This window comes from Babylonia areolata, chromosome 19, assembly GCF_041734735.1.
Source record: "Babylonia areolata isolate BAREFJ2019XMU chromosome 19, ASM4173473v1, whole genome shotgun sequence".
Taxonomy (NCBI): Eukaryota; Metazoa; Mollusca; class Gastropoda; order Neogastropoda; family Buccinidae; genus Babylonia; species Babylonia areolata.
The window spans coordinates 31625955-31644248 of record NC_134894.1 but is presented as its reverse complement, the minus strand read 5'-3'; the positions used below and the strand labels follow the sequence as shown (position 1 = coordinate 31644248).

The 18294-nt window shown below is 42.6% G+C and overlaps 1 protein-coding gene across 3 annotated transcripts in view; it reads right to left on the bottom strand.

Moving 5' to 3' along the window:
• LOC143293631 (tetraspanin-1-like) overlaps nt 1–16985 on the bottom strand; it is a 29909-nt gene extending 12924 nt beyond the window's left edge. For 2 of the 3 annotated variants that reach the window (XM_076604720.1, XM_076604719.1), the window contains exons 1-6: nt 16744–16983; nt 13355–13521; nt 10149–10412; nt 3124–3198; nt 1146–1253; nt 132–317 (exon numbers count right to left, since the gene is read on the bottom strand). In XM_076604720.1, coding sequence (XP_076460835.1) covers nt 132–317; nt 1146–1253; nt 3124–3198; nt 10149–10412; nt 13355–13411 — 690 coding nt within the window. In that variant the 5' untranslated portion in view covers nt 13412–13521; nt 16744–16983. Of the gene's footprint in view, nt 1–131; nt 318–1145; nt 1254–3123; nt 3199–10148; nt 10413–13354; nt 13522–16743 lie in introns of all 3 variants that reach the window. The other variant, XM_076604718.1, reaches the window with a different exon arrangement.
• Between the last annotated feature and the right edge of the window lie 1309 nt (nt 16986–18294).

The following is an 18294-nucleotide window of genomic DNA, read 5'->3' as shown; positions in this document are numbered from 1 at the left end:
CCTCCCGCATCTCTCTCTTCTCTTCGCTCTTTTTTTCTCACATGAAAAAATCTCTCTCTCTCTCTCTCTCTCTCTCTCTCTCTCTCTCTCTCTCTCTGTGTGCCGTAGGTGGCCAAAACACAAAGACATACCGTGCTCATATTGTTGTTGAGGTCGGTGGCAGTGCCATCCACGGCGCACGAATAGTCCTCGGTGACGTCCTTGCAGCAGGCCACCGGGGTCTCTATGTTGTAGGTATTGGCGTTGATGGTGAGAGTCGTGGGCCACTCTGACGCATCTTTAAAGTCTTTGTAGTTGTCCACCCCGCAGCATTCCAGCTGGTGTGTGTGTGTGTGTGTGTGTGTGTGTGTGTGTGTGTGTGTGTGTGATGTCATCAACACATCATCATCATCGTCATCGTCGTCGTCGATGTAGTTATCATCTTTATCATCATCATCACTTCGTTATCATCAACAGTACTACCACGTACCAACATCATCATCATCATCGCCATCATTATTTTTTAATATCCTTATCACTATCGTCAGTTCCATCGCCGTTGTCATCGTCCCGGCCCGTCATCCACCTCCTCCTTTATCCCTTCATCGTCGTCATCGTCATCATCGTCATCGTCATCATCATTACCATCAGTACAGTGTACTACGGTATGGCTGTGCATAATGAACGTGACAAGACAACGCACACGCCAGGTTTTCTTTCAGAGTGATTAAAGCGTCGGACTTTCAATCTGAGGGTCCCAGGTTCGAATCTCGGTAACGGCGCCTAGTAGGTAAAGATTTTTTCCAATCTCCCAGGTCAACATAATGTGCAGGCCTGCCTGTGCCTGAACCCCCTTCGTGTGTATTCGCAAGCAGAAGATCAAATACGCACGTTGAAGGTTCTGTGATCCATGTCAGCGTTCGGTAGGTTATGGAAAAAAGAACAACCCAGCATGCACACCCCCGAAAACGGAGTATGGCTGCCTACATGGCAGGGGTAAAAACGGTCATGCACAGGAAAGCCCACTCGTGTACATACAAGTGAACGTGGGAGTTGCAGCCCACGAAGGAAGAAGGAGAAGACGAAGAAGAAACAGAAGAAGAAGAAGAGGAAGAGGGCCATGCTCAGAGCCGGAGGGAACGAACACAGCATGGAGGGACACTGACCTGGATCATGATGCCGTTCCAGATCTGGGAGGTGGCGTCCTTTCCCGCGATGCCAGCGTAGTAGTCCTTAATGGTGGTCTTCAGATGCGGCTTCACCGTGTCGTCAAACTGACACACAGCCACACCTCGCTGACCCACTGGCTACAAACCTGGGGGATTTAACTAGCTGACTACTGACCCACTAGCTACCTGGGGGGTCTAACTAGCTGGCTACTGACCCACTAGCTACCTGGGGGGTCTAACTAGCTGACTACTGACCCACTAGCTACCTGGGGGGTCTAACTAGCTGACTAGCTGGCTACTGACCCACTAGCTACCTGGGGGGTCTAACTAGCTGACTAGCTGGCTACTGACCCACTAGCTACCTGGGGGTGTCTACTAGCTGACTAGCTGGCTACTGACCCACTAGCTACCTGGGGGGTCTAACTAGCTGACTAGCTGGCTACTGACCCACTAGCTACCTGGGGATCTAACTAGCTGACTACTGACCCACTAGCTACCTGGGGGGTCTAACTAGCTGACTAGCTGGCTACTGATCCACTAGCTACCTGGGGGATCTAACTAGCTGACTAGCTGGCTACTGATCCACTAGCTACCTGGGAGATCTAACTAGCTGACTAGCTGGCTACTGACCCACTAGCTACCTGGGGGGTCTAACTAGCTGACTAGCTGGCTACTGACCCACTAGCTACCTGGGGGATCTAACTAGCTGACTAGCTGGCTACTGACCCACTAGCTACCTGGGGGATCTAACTGGCTGACTGGCTGGCTAGCCAACTAACAAAGTAACTTGCTAAACACATGGTAAGAGTGGTAACCAGTTTTTACTATTTGTTAATCATTTATTCTCCTCGCCTCATTGTTTTATTGATTTCAGGTCAGAGAGAGTTACCACTCTTTACCATTTGTTAACCATTTGTTTTCCCGCTGGCCTCATTGTTTGTCAATTTAAAGTAACTTACTAGCTAACTAAGTATCCGACGAACTATACAGCAAGTTAGCTAACTGAACAATGAAGTAAGTTTCTTTTTACCATATTAGTTAATCATAAGATAATGAGAAAATCACATATCAGAAAAAAAGTAAAAGTATGTACACATTCAAATTTCGTTATTCCATCAGAAAGTTTGGAATTTAATAAGTCTAGTTTGACTCACGTGTGTAAACAAGGTGAGTCTGTGTACTAACCTGTGTGTGTGTGTGTGTGTGTGTGTGTGTGTGTTATACTTTATCGTTGTAATTTTCTTGGATTCAAGTGGCAAGGGGACCAAACTTGGTAGAGTGGTAGATATGCATAGATAAGACCTTTAATGTCATCCGTTTTAAGAAGATATGGTGATGGTGAGAGGTTTACGGTAAAGGTAATTATTTGGTAAAATAGAAGCGGCTTGTCCGAGACTGTGTTTTACATTCACATTTTCTCAAATTTGGTATTATGACTAGGGCACAGCATGATCCCTGACGAATACATGGTACAATGTTTGGTCATGGTGAGAAGACATGTAAAGAGACAAGGTCAGAGGTCAAAATTCAAGGACCCAACATTGTTGTTTTCAAAGATTTGTTGGTTTTGGCCAGATGGCCAGAATATGAATGTGTTGTAATCTCTAATCTGCTTTGCAGTGTCTTTTTTTGTTTTATTTTATTTTTTTTTAATTAAAAAAAAAATTGTTGTCAGGATTCCTTTGTTGGATTTAGTGGGTGTCACACCCGATTCTTCAAGGCCTTGACTATTCTGGTTTTTGTTGTTGTTGTTGTTGTTGTTTTGTTTTTGTTAAAGAAAATATACTGAATGCTCGTTTTGTGATTATGGCACGGTTTGGGGTATAATCAAAATCTAATTCAAACACACACACACACACACACACACACACACACTTACAGAGAGAGAGAGAGAGAGAGAGAGAGAGAGAGAGGCAGACAGAGACCGACAGACAGAGAAAGAGGGAGGGAGACAGAGATAAAGACAGAGACTTACCACTTCACGATCGATGACAGCAATAAGAACCACCGTCACTTGAACCAAGAAGAGCACGAGAGTGATGATGAAATACTGAAACACAGTGCTTTACTGTCAACAATTGATGGGATACTGAAACACAGTGCTTTACTATCAACAATTGATGGGATACTGAAACACAGTGCTTTACTATCAACAATTGATGGGATACTGAAACACAGTGCTTTACTGTCAACAATTGATGGGATACTGAAACACAGTGCTTTACTATCAACAATTGATGGGATACTGAAACACAGTGCTTTACTATCAACAATTGATGGGATACTGAAACACAGTGCTTTACTGTCAACAATTGATGGGATACTGAAACACAGTGCTTTACTATCAACAATTGATGGGATACTGAAACACAGTGCTTTACTATCAACAATTGATGGGATACTGAAACACAGTGCTTTACTGTCAACAATTGATGGGATACTGAAACACAGTGCTTTACTGTCAACAATTGATGGGATACTGAAACACAGTGCTTTACTGTCAACAATTGATGGGATACTGAAACACAGTGCTTTACTGTCAACAATTGATGGGATACTGAAACACAGTGCTTTACTATCAACAATTGATGGGATACTGAAACACAGTGCTTTACTATCAACAATTGATGGGATACTGAAACACAGTGCTTTACTATCAACAATTGATGGGATACTGAAACACAGTGCTTTACTATCAACAATTGATGGGATACTGAAACACAGTGCTTTACTGTCAACAATTGATGGGATACTGAAACACAGTGCTTTACTATCAACAATTGATGGGATACTGAAACACAGTGCTTTACTATCAACAATTGATGGGATACTGTACTGAAAACACAGTGCTTTACTATCAACAATTGATGGGATACTGAAACACCAGTGCTTTACTATCAACAATTGATGGGATACTGAAACACAGTGCTTTACTGTCAACAATTGATGGGATACTGAAACACAGTGCTTTACTATCAACAATTGATGGGATACTGAAACACAGTGCTTTACTGTCAACAATTGATGGGATACTGAAACGTATTTCGTCCTAACAAGCAGCAGTGACTTGAAGTTGTGTCCCTTGTAAATAACAATAACAACAATAACAATGATAGTATCTATATAGCGCTGAATCCTGTGCAGAGACAAATCTAAGCGCTTTCACACCAGTCATTCACACGCATGCATAACTCTAAAAACTGAAGACAAGGAAGAGGGGGGGGGGGGGGGGGGGGGCTATCTTGTGAAGAGGTGGATTTTTAATGCCAGACTTGAAAGAGCTGAGTGTGCGGTGGCCTGACGAAGGGAAAGAGGAAATTCATTCCAAATGCAAGGTCCAGAGACAGAGAAAGAATGGAGAGAGATATTTCTCTTTACTGTTGTTTAATCCTGTACTTTTCTATTCTCTTTGTTCTTTCATACTACTTCATATTTTCAAAATGAAGGTTTACTGGTCTGCATTGTGACTTGTAAGACGATGATATAATTGTAAGATGATGATACAACCAAATTACTGGATCCTGTGATGGAGGCAGTAAATCAATCCGTTGAAAATATTGGCTGTGTCTGAACTATGCTGAAGGATCTACAGCTTCCTAGCCTGCAAGACAGACGACAGGACCACCGTCTCTCTTTCCTAAAACGAGTGGCTGAGAGGTTGGTGCTGGCTATACCATCTGACCAGTTCAACAAAGAACAAGCAAGAAACAGACACCGCATCCAGCCTAGACGCTTTGCTGACTTTGTCTCCAGTAATATTGTAGAGAGGTCAGAAAGAAAGAACAACAGAACACTAGAAGTTCCAGAAAGAAGAAGAGAACAAAATTAATTAAGAACTCGTTCTTTATTAGAATCGCTATAGACTGGAACAATCTGAACGACGATCAGCTGCTGGCAAGGATGCAGGACCACCATCACAGTAGCAGCAGCATCCGCGCCGTGTAGAAGCTACACAGCCAAGCCCCCACCCCTACCTCCCCGCCTCCCGGTCCCCCCAGCTCCCCTCCAGCCCCCGTTGTGTATATAGCCCACTTGGCTCCTACAACATAAACCACCAAAGTCAATAAGGGAAGTTTCGAGTAACGTACTCTTCTTGTACAAGCGAAGAGAGCGTGTAGAAAAATCAACAACTGTACACATTTTTGATAGGCCTATGATGTGTAGTAGAAGGGAGTGTCCGTGCGTTCAAGGGCTTGGGTGGGTGGGTGTGTGTATCTGAGGGTCTATTTTTCGGGAGGAAATGTTTGCACCTGTTTTGCACCACCTTTTGAATTTGAGTGCTAAACTTTGTTCCTATGTCACTACACCTATTTTTTTGGTCTCTGTCTGCATGTCTGTCTTTCACTTTCTGTTGTTGTTTCTTTATTTCCATGTTTTGTTTTTATATTTTATTTCTTTGTCTGACTCTACATCCGTCTGTCTGTATCCTTATATATGTATATGTTTATCCCTCTCTGATTCTGTCTCTTTCTCTGCCTCTCTCTGTCTGCCTGTCTTTGTGTCTCTTTAGTCTATATTCGTTCTTCTGTCTGTCTGCCTCTCCTCATCTGTGTGCTTGGCTGCTCGTCTCTCCGTCTATCTCTCTCGTTCTGCCCCCCGCCCCCCTCCTCTTACTTTTCATTTCTTTGGTTTTCTCTATCACTGTCTGTTTTGTCTTTCTCTGTCTTGTCTGTCTCGTTTTTATTGAATCGTTCAGGTGGGTTCTTCTTCCGCAACATACCAGTTCCTTCGCAGCACATTCGGCATTCCCACTGAACCCACTTTCTACCCCCCTCTCCCGCCCCAAATCCCCCTCCCCACAAAGTCTTCTCCCCTGCCACCAATCCACCCACCCACCACCAAAATACAGCTCTCTCCCCTGCCTCAAATCACCTGGCCCACCCCACCCTCTCCCTTCCCGCCTCCCTTCTCTGTCATGCTAGTCGTTGGGTGTCTTCACAAGTGGAGGGATTGAAAAAAAAGGGGTTTGCTGTTCAGTTGACTTCGTTGTTCACGCGCCATTAAAACCTTATGAATCGTAGCCACCATACACCCCCGGACTCCGAGTACGCTACACACTGCTTTGGAACACACGAGGAGAGGACACAAAGGTTTATTCAAACTCTTCACGTATTGAATTCGGTTCAATAGAAGTGTGTGTGTGTGTGTGTGTGTGTGTGTGTGTGTGTGTGTGTGTGTTTGAGGGAGGGGGGTGGGGGCAATAGCCGAAGCTCTTGCTCAACAGGTTTTGGTCGCTTGCATTCAACACGCTGGAGTTTAAGTTGTTGTTGTTTTGTTGGGTTTCTTTTTGCGTGTGGGGGAAACGCAGTGCAGTTCAACTAACGCAAAAACAACAACAACAAAAAACAAACAAACAAACAACAACAGAAGGCGGAACTTGGACTCCGAAATGAAAATAATAATTTCAGCACACACACACACACACACACACACACACACACACACACACAGATATTAGTGACTTCAAAGACATGCAGTGGCGCCCCCCCCCCCACCCCAGCATCTCTCAACGCTCCATAAAATCCTCTTCCTCACTTCTTCGCCCCTCTCCCCCTCCCCCTCGATCATCTCTCTCTCCCCGCTGTTACATATACCCTTTTATATGTATAGGTAATTATATATATGTGTATGCATGTGGGTGGATATATATATATATATATATATATATATATATATATATATATATATATATATATATATTCCAGATGATTTTCCCTTTACATACATATATTCCAGATCATTTTCCCTTTTTTAATTCAGGTCAGCATTTCAGAAAGAACCAGCACGAAATTTCGCTTCGCGGACGACATCGATGGCCTGGCAGAAAATGAGCAAGAACTTGCCAAGCTTGTTAAAAGACTGGATGAAATATAGACAAGATATGGCACAGAAATCAGCGCCGTAAAGACCAAACTGATGGCCGCCCACACCACCGCCATCACCGCTGATTCAATAACTGTTCAGGGACAAAAACTAGGAACTGTTCAACAGTTCATTTACATTGGATCCATCAACAGTAACGAAGTATCCAAACCTTAACCCTTTCACTGCCAAACTCGCATTTATGCAGCAGCTAGGTAGAGGACCCATGTCACTGAAGGGTGACCAGATCATGGGTCTGTTATCCATGAACCTACTGCTCTTAATGTTCGGTGGTAGGACAGGCCATATTTTCTACAAATCACAAGGGGAATCCCCAGCTATTCTTAGACACTATATTTCTGTGTTTATAGCACAAGGGAATTTTGCACTGGCGGTGAAAGGGTTAATCTTCTCAATGGTAACTGAAACGACATCAGCACTGTCCAGACTGAAATCTACAGATAAACAAACTGATACATTCCATCTCCCTGTAAGCACGTGAGGCATGGAACTCTCACGGCAGATCTGGGAAGGAGAATCCCAGCCATGGAAATGAGGTGTTATCGCAAGATAACTAAGCGACACCGATCACAACAGGTGTGTGCCAAATTATCATCCAGCAGCAAACTGGACCACATGACGACATCAGTTTCGGAGAAAAAACAAAAACAAAAACAAAACCATAAAACATACACTGGTATGGCCACGTAACAAGATCCCATGAAACATACACTGGTATTGCCACGTAACAAGATCCCCTGAAACATACACTGGTATTGCCACGTAACAAGATCCCATGAAGCATACACTGGTATGGCCACGTAACAAGATCCCATGAAACATACACTGGTATTGCCACGTAACAAGATCCCATGAAACATACACTGGTATGGCCACGTAACAAGATCCCATGAAATATACACTGGTATTGCCACGTAACAAGATCCCATTTAACATACACTGGTATGGCCACGTAACAAGATCCCATGAAACATACACTGGTATTGCCACGTAACAAAATCCCATGAAGCATACACTGGTATTGCCACGTAACAGGATCCCATGAAACATACACTGGTATTGCCACGTAACAAAATCCCATGAAGCATACACTGGTATTGCCACATAACAAGATCCCCTGAAACATTCACTGGTATTGCCACGTAACAAGATCCCCTGAAACATTCACTGGTATTGCCACGTAACAAGATCCCCTGAAACATTCACTGGTATTGCCACGTAACAAGATCCCATGAAACATACACTGGTATTGCCACGTTAACAAGATCCCATGAAACATTCACTGGTATTGCCACGTAACAAGATCCCATGAAACATTCACTGGTATTGCCACGTAACAAGATCCCATAAAATATACACTGGTATTGCCACGTAACAAGATCCCATGAAATATACACTGGTATTGCCACGTAACAAGATCCCATGAAACATACACTGGTATTGCCACGTAACAAGATCCCATGAAATATACACTGGTATTGCCACGTAACAAGATCCCATGAAACATACACTGGTATTGCCACGTAACAAGATCCCATGAAATATACACTGGTATTGCCACGTAACAAGATCCCATTTAACATACACTGGTATTGCCACGTAACAAGATCCCCTGAAACATACACTGGTATTGCCACGTAACAAGATCCCCTGAAACATACACTGGTATTGCCACGTAACAAGATCCCATGAAGCATACACTGGTATTGCCACGTAACAAGATCCCATGAAACATTCACTGGTATTGCCACGTAACAAGATCCCATGAAACATACACTGGTATTGCCACGTAACAAGATCCCATGAAACATTCAATGGTATGGCCACGTAACAAGATCCCATGAAACATTCAATGGTATGGCCACGTAACAAGATCCCATGAAACATTCAATGGTATGGCCACGTAACAAGATCTCATGATCCTTGGCGAAACAATACTCCAATAAACACTGAGTGAGGGAGACGGAGGAGAAAAAACAACAACAAAGAACAAAAAAAAAACAAAAAAAAACCCTCCCCCCCCCCCAAAAAAAAAAAAAAAAAAAAATCCAAAAAAGAATAAAATAACAACACAAAAAACAACAAACAACAAAACCAAGAAAAAAACAAAACAAAACAAAACAAAAAAAATCCAAAAAACCCCGGTGCACTGACAGCATTGCAGAATAGACAGGAAAGCCATTGGCAAAGACTCAGGCTGTCTTTGACACACAACCGACAGACCTGGAGGAACCTTGTGAGCAGTTTCTTGTGTGCAGCGCCCCAATGACCCTTCACAACTATGAGGGAGGAGGAGAAGAAGACGAAGAATATATCTGAAGTACTACTTCGACATTTTCTAGATTAAGCGACTATATTAATGGCTGTTACTTCTGTTTCTTTTTTTTCTTATTTCTTTGCACACACACACACACACATACACACACATACGTTTCATGTTTATGAATTACCTGTATTTTCGTTTCTGTATTTGCGAGGTCTGTATAGTATATGTATGTATCAATATGTGCGTAGTTTCCCCACCCCCACCCTCCCGAAAAATAAACAAGACAACAACAACATACAAACAAACGAACAAAAAACCCAACAACTTTCATTTATCTTATTTTCCCCCAAGCTTCAGTTTCCGAATGCCCTCTCTTCTGTTCTTTCTCTCTCTCTCCCCCTGTCTCTCTCTCCCCTCCCCTCCCTCCACCCAACCCCTCTCCAGCCCACTTCCACTCTCATCCCTTCCTGACCCACCAAAGTTATATTCTGAAGTGTGTGTGTGTGTTTCTTTCTTTTTTCTTTTTGTTTGTTTTGTTTTTGTTTTTGTTTTCTTTTTTTTATACCACCATGCTTATGCCTTTATCATTTATTATTGTACCTTATCTAGGACGGGAACTGTTTAAAAAAAAAAAATTTAAGAAAAAAGAAAGAAAAGAAAGAGCACACTAGCGGTTATCTGTAATCCTCGGAGTTTTTTGGGTTTTTTTGTCTGGTCCCCAACCTCCCCCCCCCCCTCTCTCTCTCTCTCTCTCATCCCACCCCAGTCCAGCCCCCCACCCCCCACCCCACCACCACTCCACACCCCACCCAGCCCAGCCCCCCCACCCCACACACCCACTCCAAACTCACCACGATGAGGACGGGCTTGAGGCTGTACTTGACGCCGATGATGCCCAGCAGGGACACGGCGGCCAGGAAGACCCCGATGACGATGATGGCGATGGTGAAGCTGTAGGCTACGTCGGCCACGCTGAAGTCCGACGTGTCCAGGTCCACCCCGGCCTTATCGGCCGTGGACTCCAGCTTCTCCAGAAGCGAGGACAGCGCCTTCTGGGAGAACTCGGGCTGGGTGTGGATTAGCAGGCCGATGATGAACATCACCAGCCCTACCAACTGCACGGCGCGTGTGGGGCGGATGGACACACACACAAAAAAGGGAAGTAGGCTTGGTGAGTTGAGTTAATTAATCAATATGGACACACACAAAAAAGGGAAGTAGGCTTGGTGAGTTTAGTTAGTTAATTAATCAAGATGGACACACACACAAAAAGGGAAGGAGGCTTGGTGAGTTGAGTTAATTAATTAATCAAGATGGACACACACAAAAAGGGAAGGGGGCTTGGTGAGTTTAGTTAATTAATTAATCAAGATGGACACACACACAAAAAAAGGGAAGGAGGCTTGGTGAGTTTAGTTAATTAATTAATAAATCATTGTTATCATTATTATTAGCATTTACACCTAATCTAGAAAATAAGCCCTAGGCGTTTACAAACAGAACACATTCGTACATTCGTAAATTTCTAAAATGAAAAACTGAACACAAGATATTTGTATTTGTATTTCCTTTTATCACAACAAATTTCTCTGTGTGAAATTCGGGCTGCTCTCTCGAGGGAGAGCGCGTCGCTACACTACACCGCCACCCTTTTTCTTTTTTTTTTTTTTTTTGGTTATTTTTTTTACATTTATTCCTGCGTGCAGTTTGATTTGTTTTTCCTATCGAAGTGGATTTTTCTATAGAATTTTGCCAGGAACAACCCTTTTGTTGCCGTGGGTTCTTTTACGTTCGCTAAGTGCATGCTGCACACCGGACCTCGGTTTACTGTCCCATCCGAATGACTAGCGTCCAGACCACCACTCAAGGTCTAGTGGAGGGGGAGAAAATATCGGCGGCTAAGCCGTGATTCGAACCAGCGCGCTCAGATTCTCCCGCTTCCTAGGCGGACGCGTTACCTCAAGGCCATCACTCCACTTAATTATTATCATTATTATTAGCAAATACACCTGATCTATATAAAAAAAAATAATAATAAGCCCTAGGCGTTTACAAACAGAACACATACGTAAATTTCAAAAACTGAAAAACTGAACACAAGATACCAAACATGAATAAAAATCATTCATCCCCTCCACACCTTCCGTTCCTCCGCACACCCACAACACACAAGCACACGTGCACGCACCCACCCACCCACCCACACACACACACACACACGACACAGCACACAATCACCAGCCCTACCAGCTGCAAGGTGCGGGCGGACGGGCATACACAAAAAGAGGGGTGTGGGGGTGGGGGTTACAGTAAGCTTTAGTTAACTTTATCGATTAATTAGTAAGATAATGGGCTTAGTAAGTTTAGCGAACTTTATCGACTAATTTGTCAGTAAGATCAGGGACTTTGTAAGTTTAGTTAACATTATCAATTAATTAGTAAGTCCCTGGACTTAGTAAGTTTAGATAACTTTATCAGTTACTTAGTCAGTAAGGTAAGGGGCTTGATAAGTTACTTTATCGATTTATTAGTAAGATAAGGGGCTTAGTAAGTTTAGTTAACTTTATCAAGTAACTGATTAGTTAGTAAGATAAGGGGCTTAGTGAGTTTAGTTAACTTTATTGATTAGTCAGTAAGACAAGGGGCGTAGTAAGTGTAGTTAACTTTATTCATTAATCAGTTAGTAAGAAAAGGGGCTTAGTGAGTTTAGTTAACTTTATCAATCAATTGGTCAGTAAGATAAGGGGTTTAGTAAGTTTAGTTAACTTTTCTGATTAATTAGTAAAATAATTAAGTCACTGCTTAGCTGGGTTTTTGTTGTTGTTGTTTGTTTCCTGTTTAAAAAAAATTAAGGAAAAGAGTGGGGCCTCAGTTGCATGGGCCTCTTTTTTTTTCTTCTTCTTTATTTCTTTTCCTTTTCTCTTTCTCACTTTCTTTTCTTTTCTTTGTTTTTCCTTTCCATCTTTTTTTTCCTTTTCGTTTGTGGCTTGCGTGCTTCACTATTCCTTTCTTCATTAGCTACAAAAAGAAAGAAAAAAAAAGGAACAGAAAAAAAGCAAAAAGAAGAATAGACAAAAAAAAAAAAAAAAAAAAAAAAAAGAAAAGAAGAAGAATAGAAAAAAAAAAGAAAGAAAAGATCTGCCTCAGTTCAAAAGTACGTGTGTTTTGCTATGAATGGACACTTATTTGGAAGAATTTTGCGTTTAAGATGTTACACTGGTGACTGGGTTTTTCTTGATCGAGTGTGAATTCTGTAGCGCTTGCTTTAACTCTTCCTTTCATCACTTATTCTACTGACATAATGCGCTTAGTTATTCAGTTATAGTCAAGGCTTAGTTAGTTGGTTGGTTGGTTGGTTGGTTGGTTAGTATCTGATGTAACGTGTTGTTGTTTTTTTCTTTGAAGAACACAAACACACACAGAGACAGGTGACCATGAGCTTGTGTATATTTTCAATTTCAATTTCAAGTTGGTGCTAGAGCGAGCAAACTGACTCATATACGATACACAACATCTGAAAAAACAAAACAAAAAAAAAACATGCCTGACTTGCGCATAAACCCAGCGCGCTGATAAGGCCTTGGGAGCCTACCCCACAAGAACACACACACACACACACACACACACACACACACACACACACACACACACACGCAGACAGACACACACAGACATGTAAACACACACACACACACACACAAACACACACACACACACACACACACACACACACACACACACACACAGGTTATTGTCTGATGTCACTTTCAATAAAACCAACACATGCGCAAACTATTCTCTGATATTACTTTGAAGAAAATACACACACAAGTTATTGTCTGATATCACTTTAAAGAACACACACACACACACACACACACACACACACACACACACACACAGAGGAGTTATTGTCTGATATCACATTAAAGAACACACACACACACACACACACACACACACACACACACACACACACACACACACACACACACAAGTTATTGTTCTACATCACTTTGAAGAACTCACACAGTGAGAACAGCAAAGAAAGACTTACAAACACCAAGGTGTTGATGATGCCCAGGACGAGCTTGGCGATAAACGTGGTACACATGATGATCTATCGACGGTCGGCACACAAACTGGACTCAGTACTCAGTGGTTGAGCAGTCAGTTCAACGGCGAATCAGCCCGTTCCTTTTCTGGTGCTCTGTTTATGCTTTTCTGCAATAATTCAGATTCAGATTCTTCTTTGGCTAACGAATTGACTAAAGGATTTGTTTTTGTTTGTGTACAGACCAATATCAAATCTACTACTTCTGTCAAAGCTCCTCAAATAACTTATCCTTCATTATTTAACAAAAGCGTTTTTGTAAAGCACCTAGAGCAGATTTCTGGATAGTGTGCTAAATAAGTATCCATTATTATTATTATTATTTAGCTCTTTACCCTCTGCTTATCTGTAATAATTCAGATTCAGATTCTTCTTTGGCTGACGAATTGACTACGGAATTTGTTTGGGTTTTCGTATCTCATATGATCTAAATGAAAATGAAATTATGGTGCTTAGAGCCTCGCCGACCACTAAGGCAATCTCAAGGCTATCGCCGCGTTAATAACTACTACAAGGATAAATAACCAAACAATTAAAACGAGTCACCACTTCAAACTTTCCACTCCAAAGTTAAAAAAAACTTCCATAGTTTAAAACCTTCAAATCTGGTTAAAAATGTTCACTTCTTTTAAGAAGTCCATCAGCGCCCACGGAGGGACATCACGAAACAAGGTCTTCAAAGAAACCGCCATGTAATGTCTGTGTCTAACGTCATGCAGATCCCAACAGTCAAGGAGCACGTGTTTCACGGTGAGAGGCTCATCACAGGGAATACATCGAGGGGCCTCTTAATCCTTCAACAAGTAAGAATGAGTAAAAAAAAAAAAAAGTGTGCCCCGCACACAGTCTGCACAGCACAGATTCCTCCTTTCTGTTCTTCACCCCCGAAGGGAGGGTCTCTTTTAGGTCTGGACGGATCTGGAAGAGCTTGTTGTCCGTCTGGGTATTCCACTCCTCTTGCCAAAGATCCTTAACATAAGTGTTCACCTTCCGCTTCATGTCTGTGTATGGTACAAAGGATCTGGATAATTCTTTCTTTACAGCGTTCCTGGCCAGCAGGTCCGCCCTTTCGTTACCACGAATGCCAACATGTCCGGGAACCCAGGCCAACACAACCTCGTATCCCTTCTTCGTTGCGAGAGTAAAAGCTTCATAAAATTCCAGCAGTTTGGGATGAGTGATATTCTGCAGGGCGATCGCCTCCAGGGCTGACAAGGAGTCGGAAAAGATCATGAATCTCTTTTGTTTCGAAGAGAGAACCATTTTTACTGCCAGAACCAGTGCGGTCAGTTCCGCAATGTACACCGAGCTGTCAGACAGGATGTGTTCCGTTGAGGGCCGGTCAGGAAAGGCGGGACAGAACGCAGATGCAGCGACTCCGTCCTCTGACTTGGAACCGTCAGTGAAGATTCTTTGAAAATGATTCATATGTTCCAAAGAACCTGTTAAAATAAAACTACAGACCAATATCAAATCTATTTTTTGTAAAAAACAAAACAAAAACAACAAAACAAAACAAACAAACAAACAAACAAAAAAACCCCAATATATATATATAGTTTTTTTCTCCAGGCCAGACTAAACGCGTGGGGTCACGCTGCTGGTCAGGCGTCTGCTGGGCAGATGTGGTGTTGCGTATATGGATTTGGCCGAACGCAGTGACGCCTCCTTGAGCTACTGATACTGATACTGTGCATACCAATCAGCCTGCCGGGCAGGGCACAGCACAGAACTGTCATGCTCCGCATTCTAAATGATACATTTATCTATTTATTGAGACATCCTGCTATAGCGCATATTCTTGAAGCTCTATGCACTTTGCAACTGCACTCAAAATATTCACTCAAACATTCTACACAAACATATGCATATAATTTGAAACATAGGTAAGAGAGAGCAATCAAATATATCATTTATCTTGATTAAGAGAATTTCCCATTCTTCTCTTGGACCTTTCCGCTGCCTTTGATACAACTGATTAGGAATTCTTCTTTTACGTCTGGAACACAATTTTGGTATTGGAATCATGCGCTTGATTAACTTTGCTCTTCTCTTTCGAAAATAAGATAAACAATTCTTGCAGATGGAAAAAATACACTAAAACATTTTAGATTTTGGTGTCCGTTACGGGTTTGTTATTGGTCAGGTAATTTTTGTAATGCATACAGATCCTCTAAAACTTGTCATTGGCACACAATTTGTCTCTCGCGAAATGTATGCTGGTGACATTCAGCTTAACTATTTCTGTTCTCTTTCAAATGACAACAGTCTTCATCAGTCTCTCAGAACAGTGTCTCCGAAGTAAAGTCACGGATGCCAAAAAACCACCTGAAACTGAATAATGACACAACGGAAGTACTGCGATTCCTCAACCCCCACCACTCCAATCTGTAGATTCATTTCTTTTACCCCCTGTTATTCTTCTTGAAACCACCAACATCTTGTTTTCTGAAGACTCCTAAAAATGACTTCGCTTCACACTGTCACTTAAAAAAAAAACAAAAAAAAACATCACACACACACACACACACACACACTGTTCCACCCGCAACACGCTCACCTTCATTCTAGCAAAACAGTGGTGGGAAAAACAGATTGATGACAGAATTTAAAATCATTAACAGCTGTGAACATTACAATGACCTACACGTGTACAATGATAATATCGCCGTCAGATTTCTAAACACGTAGACCTATACGTATCGATCAGCAAACGCAGTACCACAATCATTCTCATTGAAAAAAAAGCGAGAGAGAGAGAGAGAGGGGCTGGGGATACGGAATATTTATTCATTCACTCAGTAAACTCTGGCGAGAATCCCGTGCTCTAACCATTCGATCACCGCACCCGCCAAGGGAGAGGCAGAGAGTCATACAGACAGACAGAGAGAGGCACACAGAGAATGAGACACACAGAAAGAATAGCGCGCGCACAAACACGGACCAATACACACATAAATCTCTCCATTCAGACTCAAAGAGTACAGACATCCGCTGAGGTTAAAAAAAAAAAAAAAATCTGGCTTGCATTAATGTTCCAAAGTTTATGGAATTAAAGGTAGCCAACAGTTTTAAAACACTGAGCAAACTTTGCTAAAATCGCTCATGAAACCCAGTCCAGTCCAAAACGATCAACACAAACAGAAACACCCTGCGAAACGCGTGAGAACACGTTCGCCTCAAACTGACAACCTCATCGATTATATTATTGATTATCACCCTGTCGTCAGAACAATTGTACAGCAATACCTGTTCAGCATATTACAAGGTCATTTCGTATACTAAACGAAATGTAACAAGGAACTGTGACACTCAAGTGCAGTAAAACGTACCTTCACAACACCCTCAACTTGAATTTCCAGCAATGCAAATGTGCGGTCTAGTGGTAGTCTAGATAATTTAACAGACTTTTTTTTTCTTGCAGTCTCACTGGTTGGCTTGCGGTAGATCCGCCTGTTTAGAAAGCACTCCTTCGTACTCTGTCCTCTGCCCCGTAGCAAATCACTGATGGTGAACGGCAGACTCGAAACGGGCTGATCGTGATTGGTTCTCAAAGAGGTTTTTTTTTTTTTTTGGTTCTTTTTCTTCGTGGCTAAAATCGTCAGCTTGAGTCATTGTTGACGTCAAATCATAGGGTCTGGAGTTATTTAAATGCGGTGTGTCCTGGTGAATACAGTATTTCATTTTATCATTAGCATTTTTTAAAATTGGGCATGGGTGATGGTGGTGGGAAGTAAGGGGATGGAGGGTGAATGGGGAGTGGGGGGTGGGGGTATTGGAAGTCACGTCCGGATCTGTGTTGTTGTTTTTTTTTTTTCTAGTTTTTATTTCCTGACTACCTGGCAACAGTGCCAACAAAACACAAAACGTCATTGTGCGTTTTTCTGTGCAAGTCTATCAGTCTCTCATTTTTTGTATTTTTTCTCACCATCTGCTCTCTCTCTCTCTCTCTCTCGTTATCTCTACCCCCGTCTCTCTTGGTTCCCCCCTCCCCCACCCACACACACACACCCAACCCCACACCCCCAATATCGAACAACACAGTCACCTGTATTTTACCCCATCCATCGTCTCCTCCCCACAATTGTCGGGTGTTGAAATATTCACGACGAAGGCTGACGACAGCAGAGTGCAATCAGGAGAGACAGCAGACCAGACCAGACCAGACAAGACAGTACGGTTTTTTTTGTTTTTTTTTTTGGAGGGTTAAACATGAGCCTGTGAGGCTTTTGTTTACATACCGTCCTCACCCAGGAGGGGACGAACATTGGACAATGAAAGGGTGTCTTTTATAAGAAAGAGAAAGGGAAAAAAAGAGAGAGAGGGAGGGAGGGGAGAGAGAGAGAGGTAGAGAGAGAGTGTGAGTGAGAGAGATAGATAGAGAGAGAGGGAGAGAGAGACAGACAGACAGAGAGAGGGGGGAGAAAGAGAGAGAGATACAGATACATAGAGAGAGAGGGGGAGAGAGAGAGGAGAGAGAGAGTGAGTGAGAGAGGTAGACAGAGAGAGAGAGGGAGAGAGAGAGTGAGTGAGAAAGAGAGAGGGAGGGAGAGAGAGAGGAGGGGAGAGAGAGAGCGTGAGTGAGAGAGGTAGACAGAGAGAGGGGGGGAGAGAGTGAGTGAGAAAGAGAGAGGGAGGGAGGGAGAGAGAGAGAGACAGAGAGATATATATATACAGATAGATAGATAGATAGATAGATAGATAGATAGAGAGAGAGAGAGAGAGAGAGAGAGAGAGAGAGAGAGAGAGAGAGAGAGAGAGATATCTGTTTAAACATATCATTTTTGTTCGAGGATTGTGAACTTGGACAGTTCGCAAACTATCAGCCGAAGCTTTAGAAGCCAAGTTAGCACACACACATAATGATTATAGGTATCTGCATA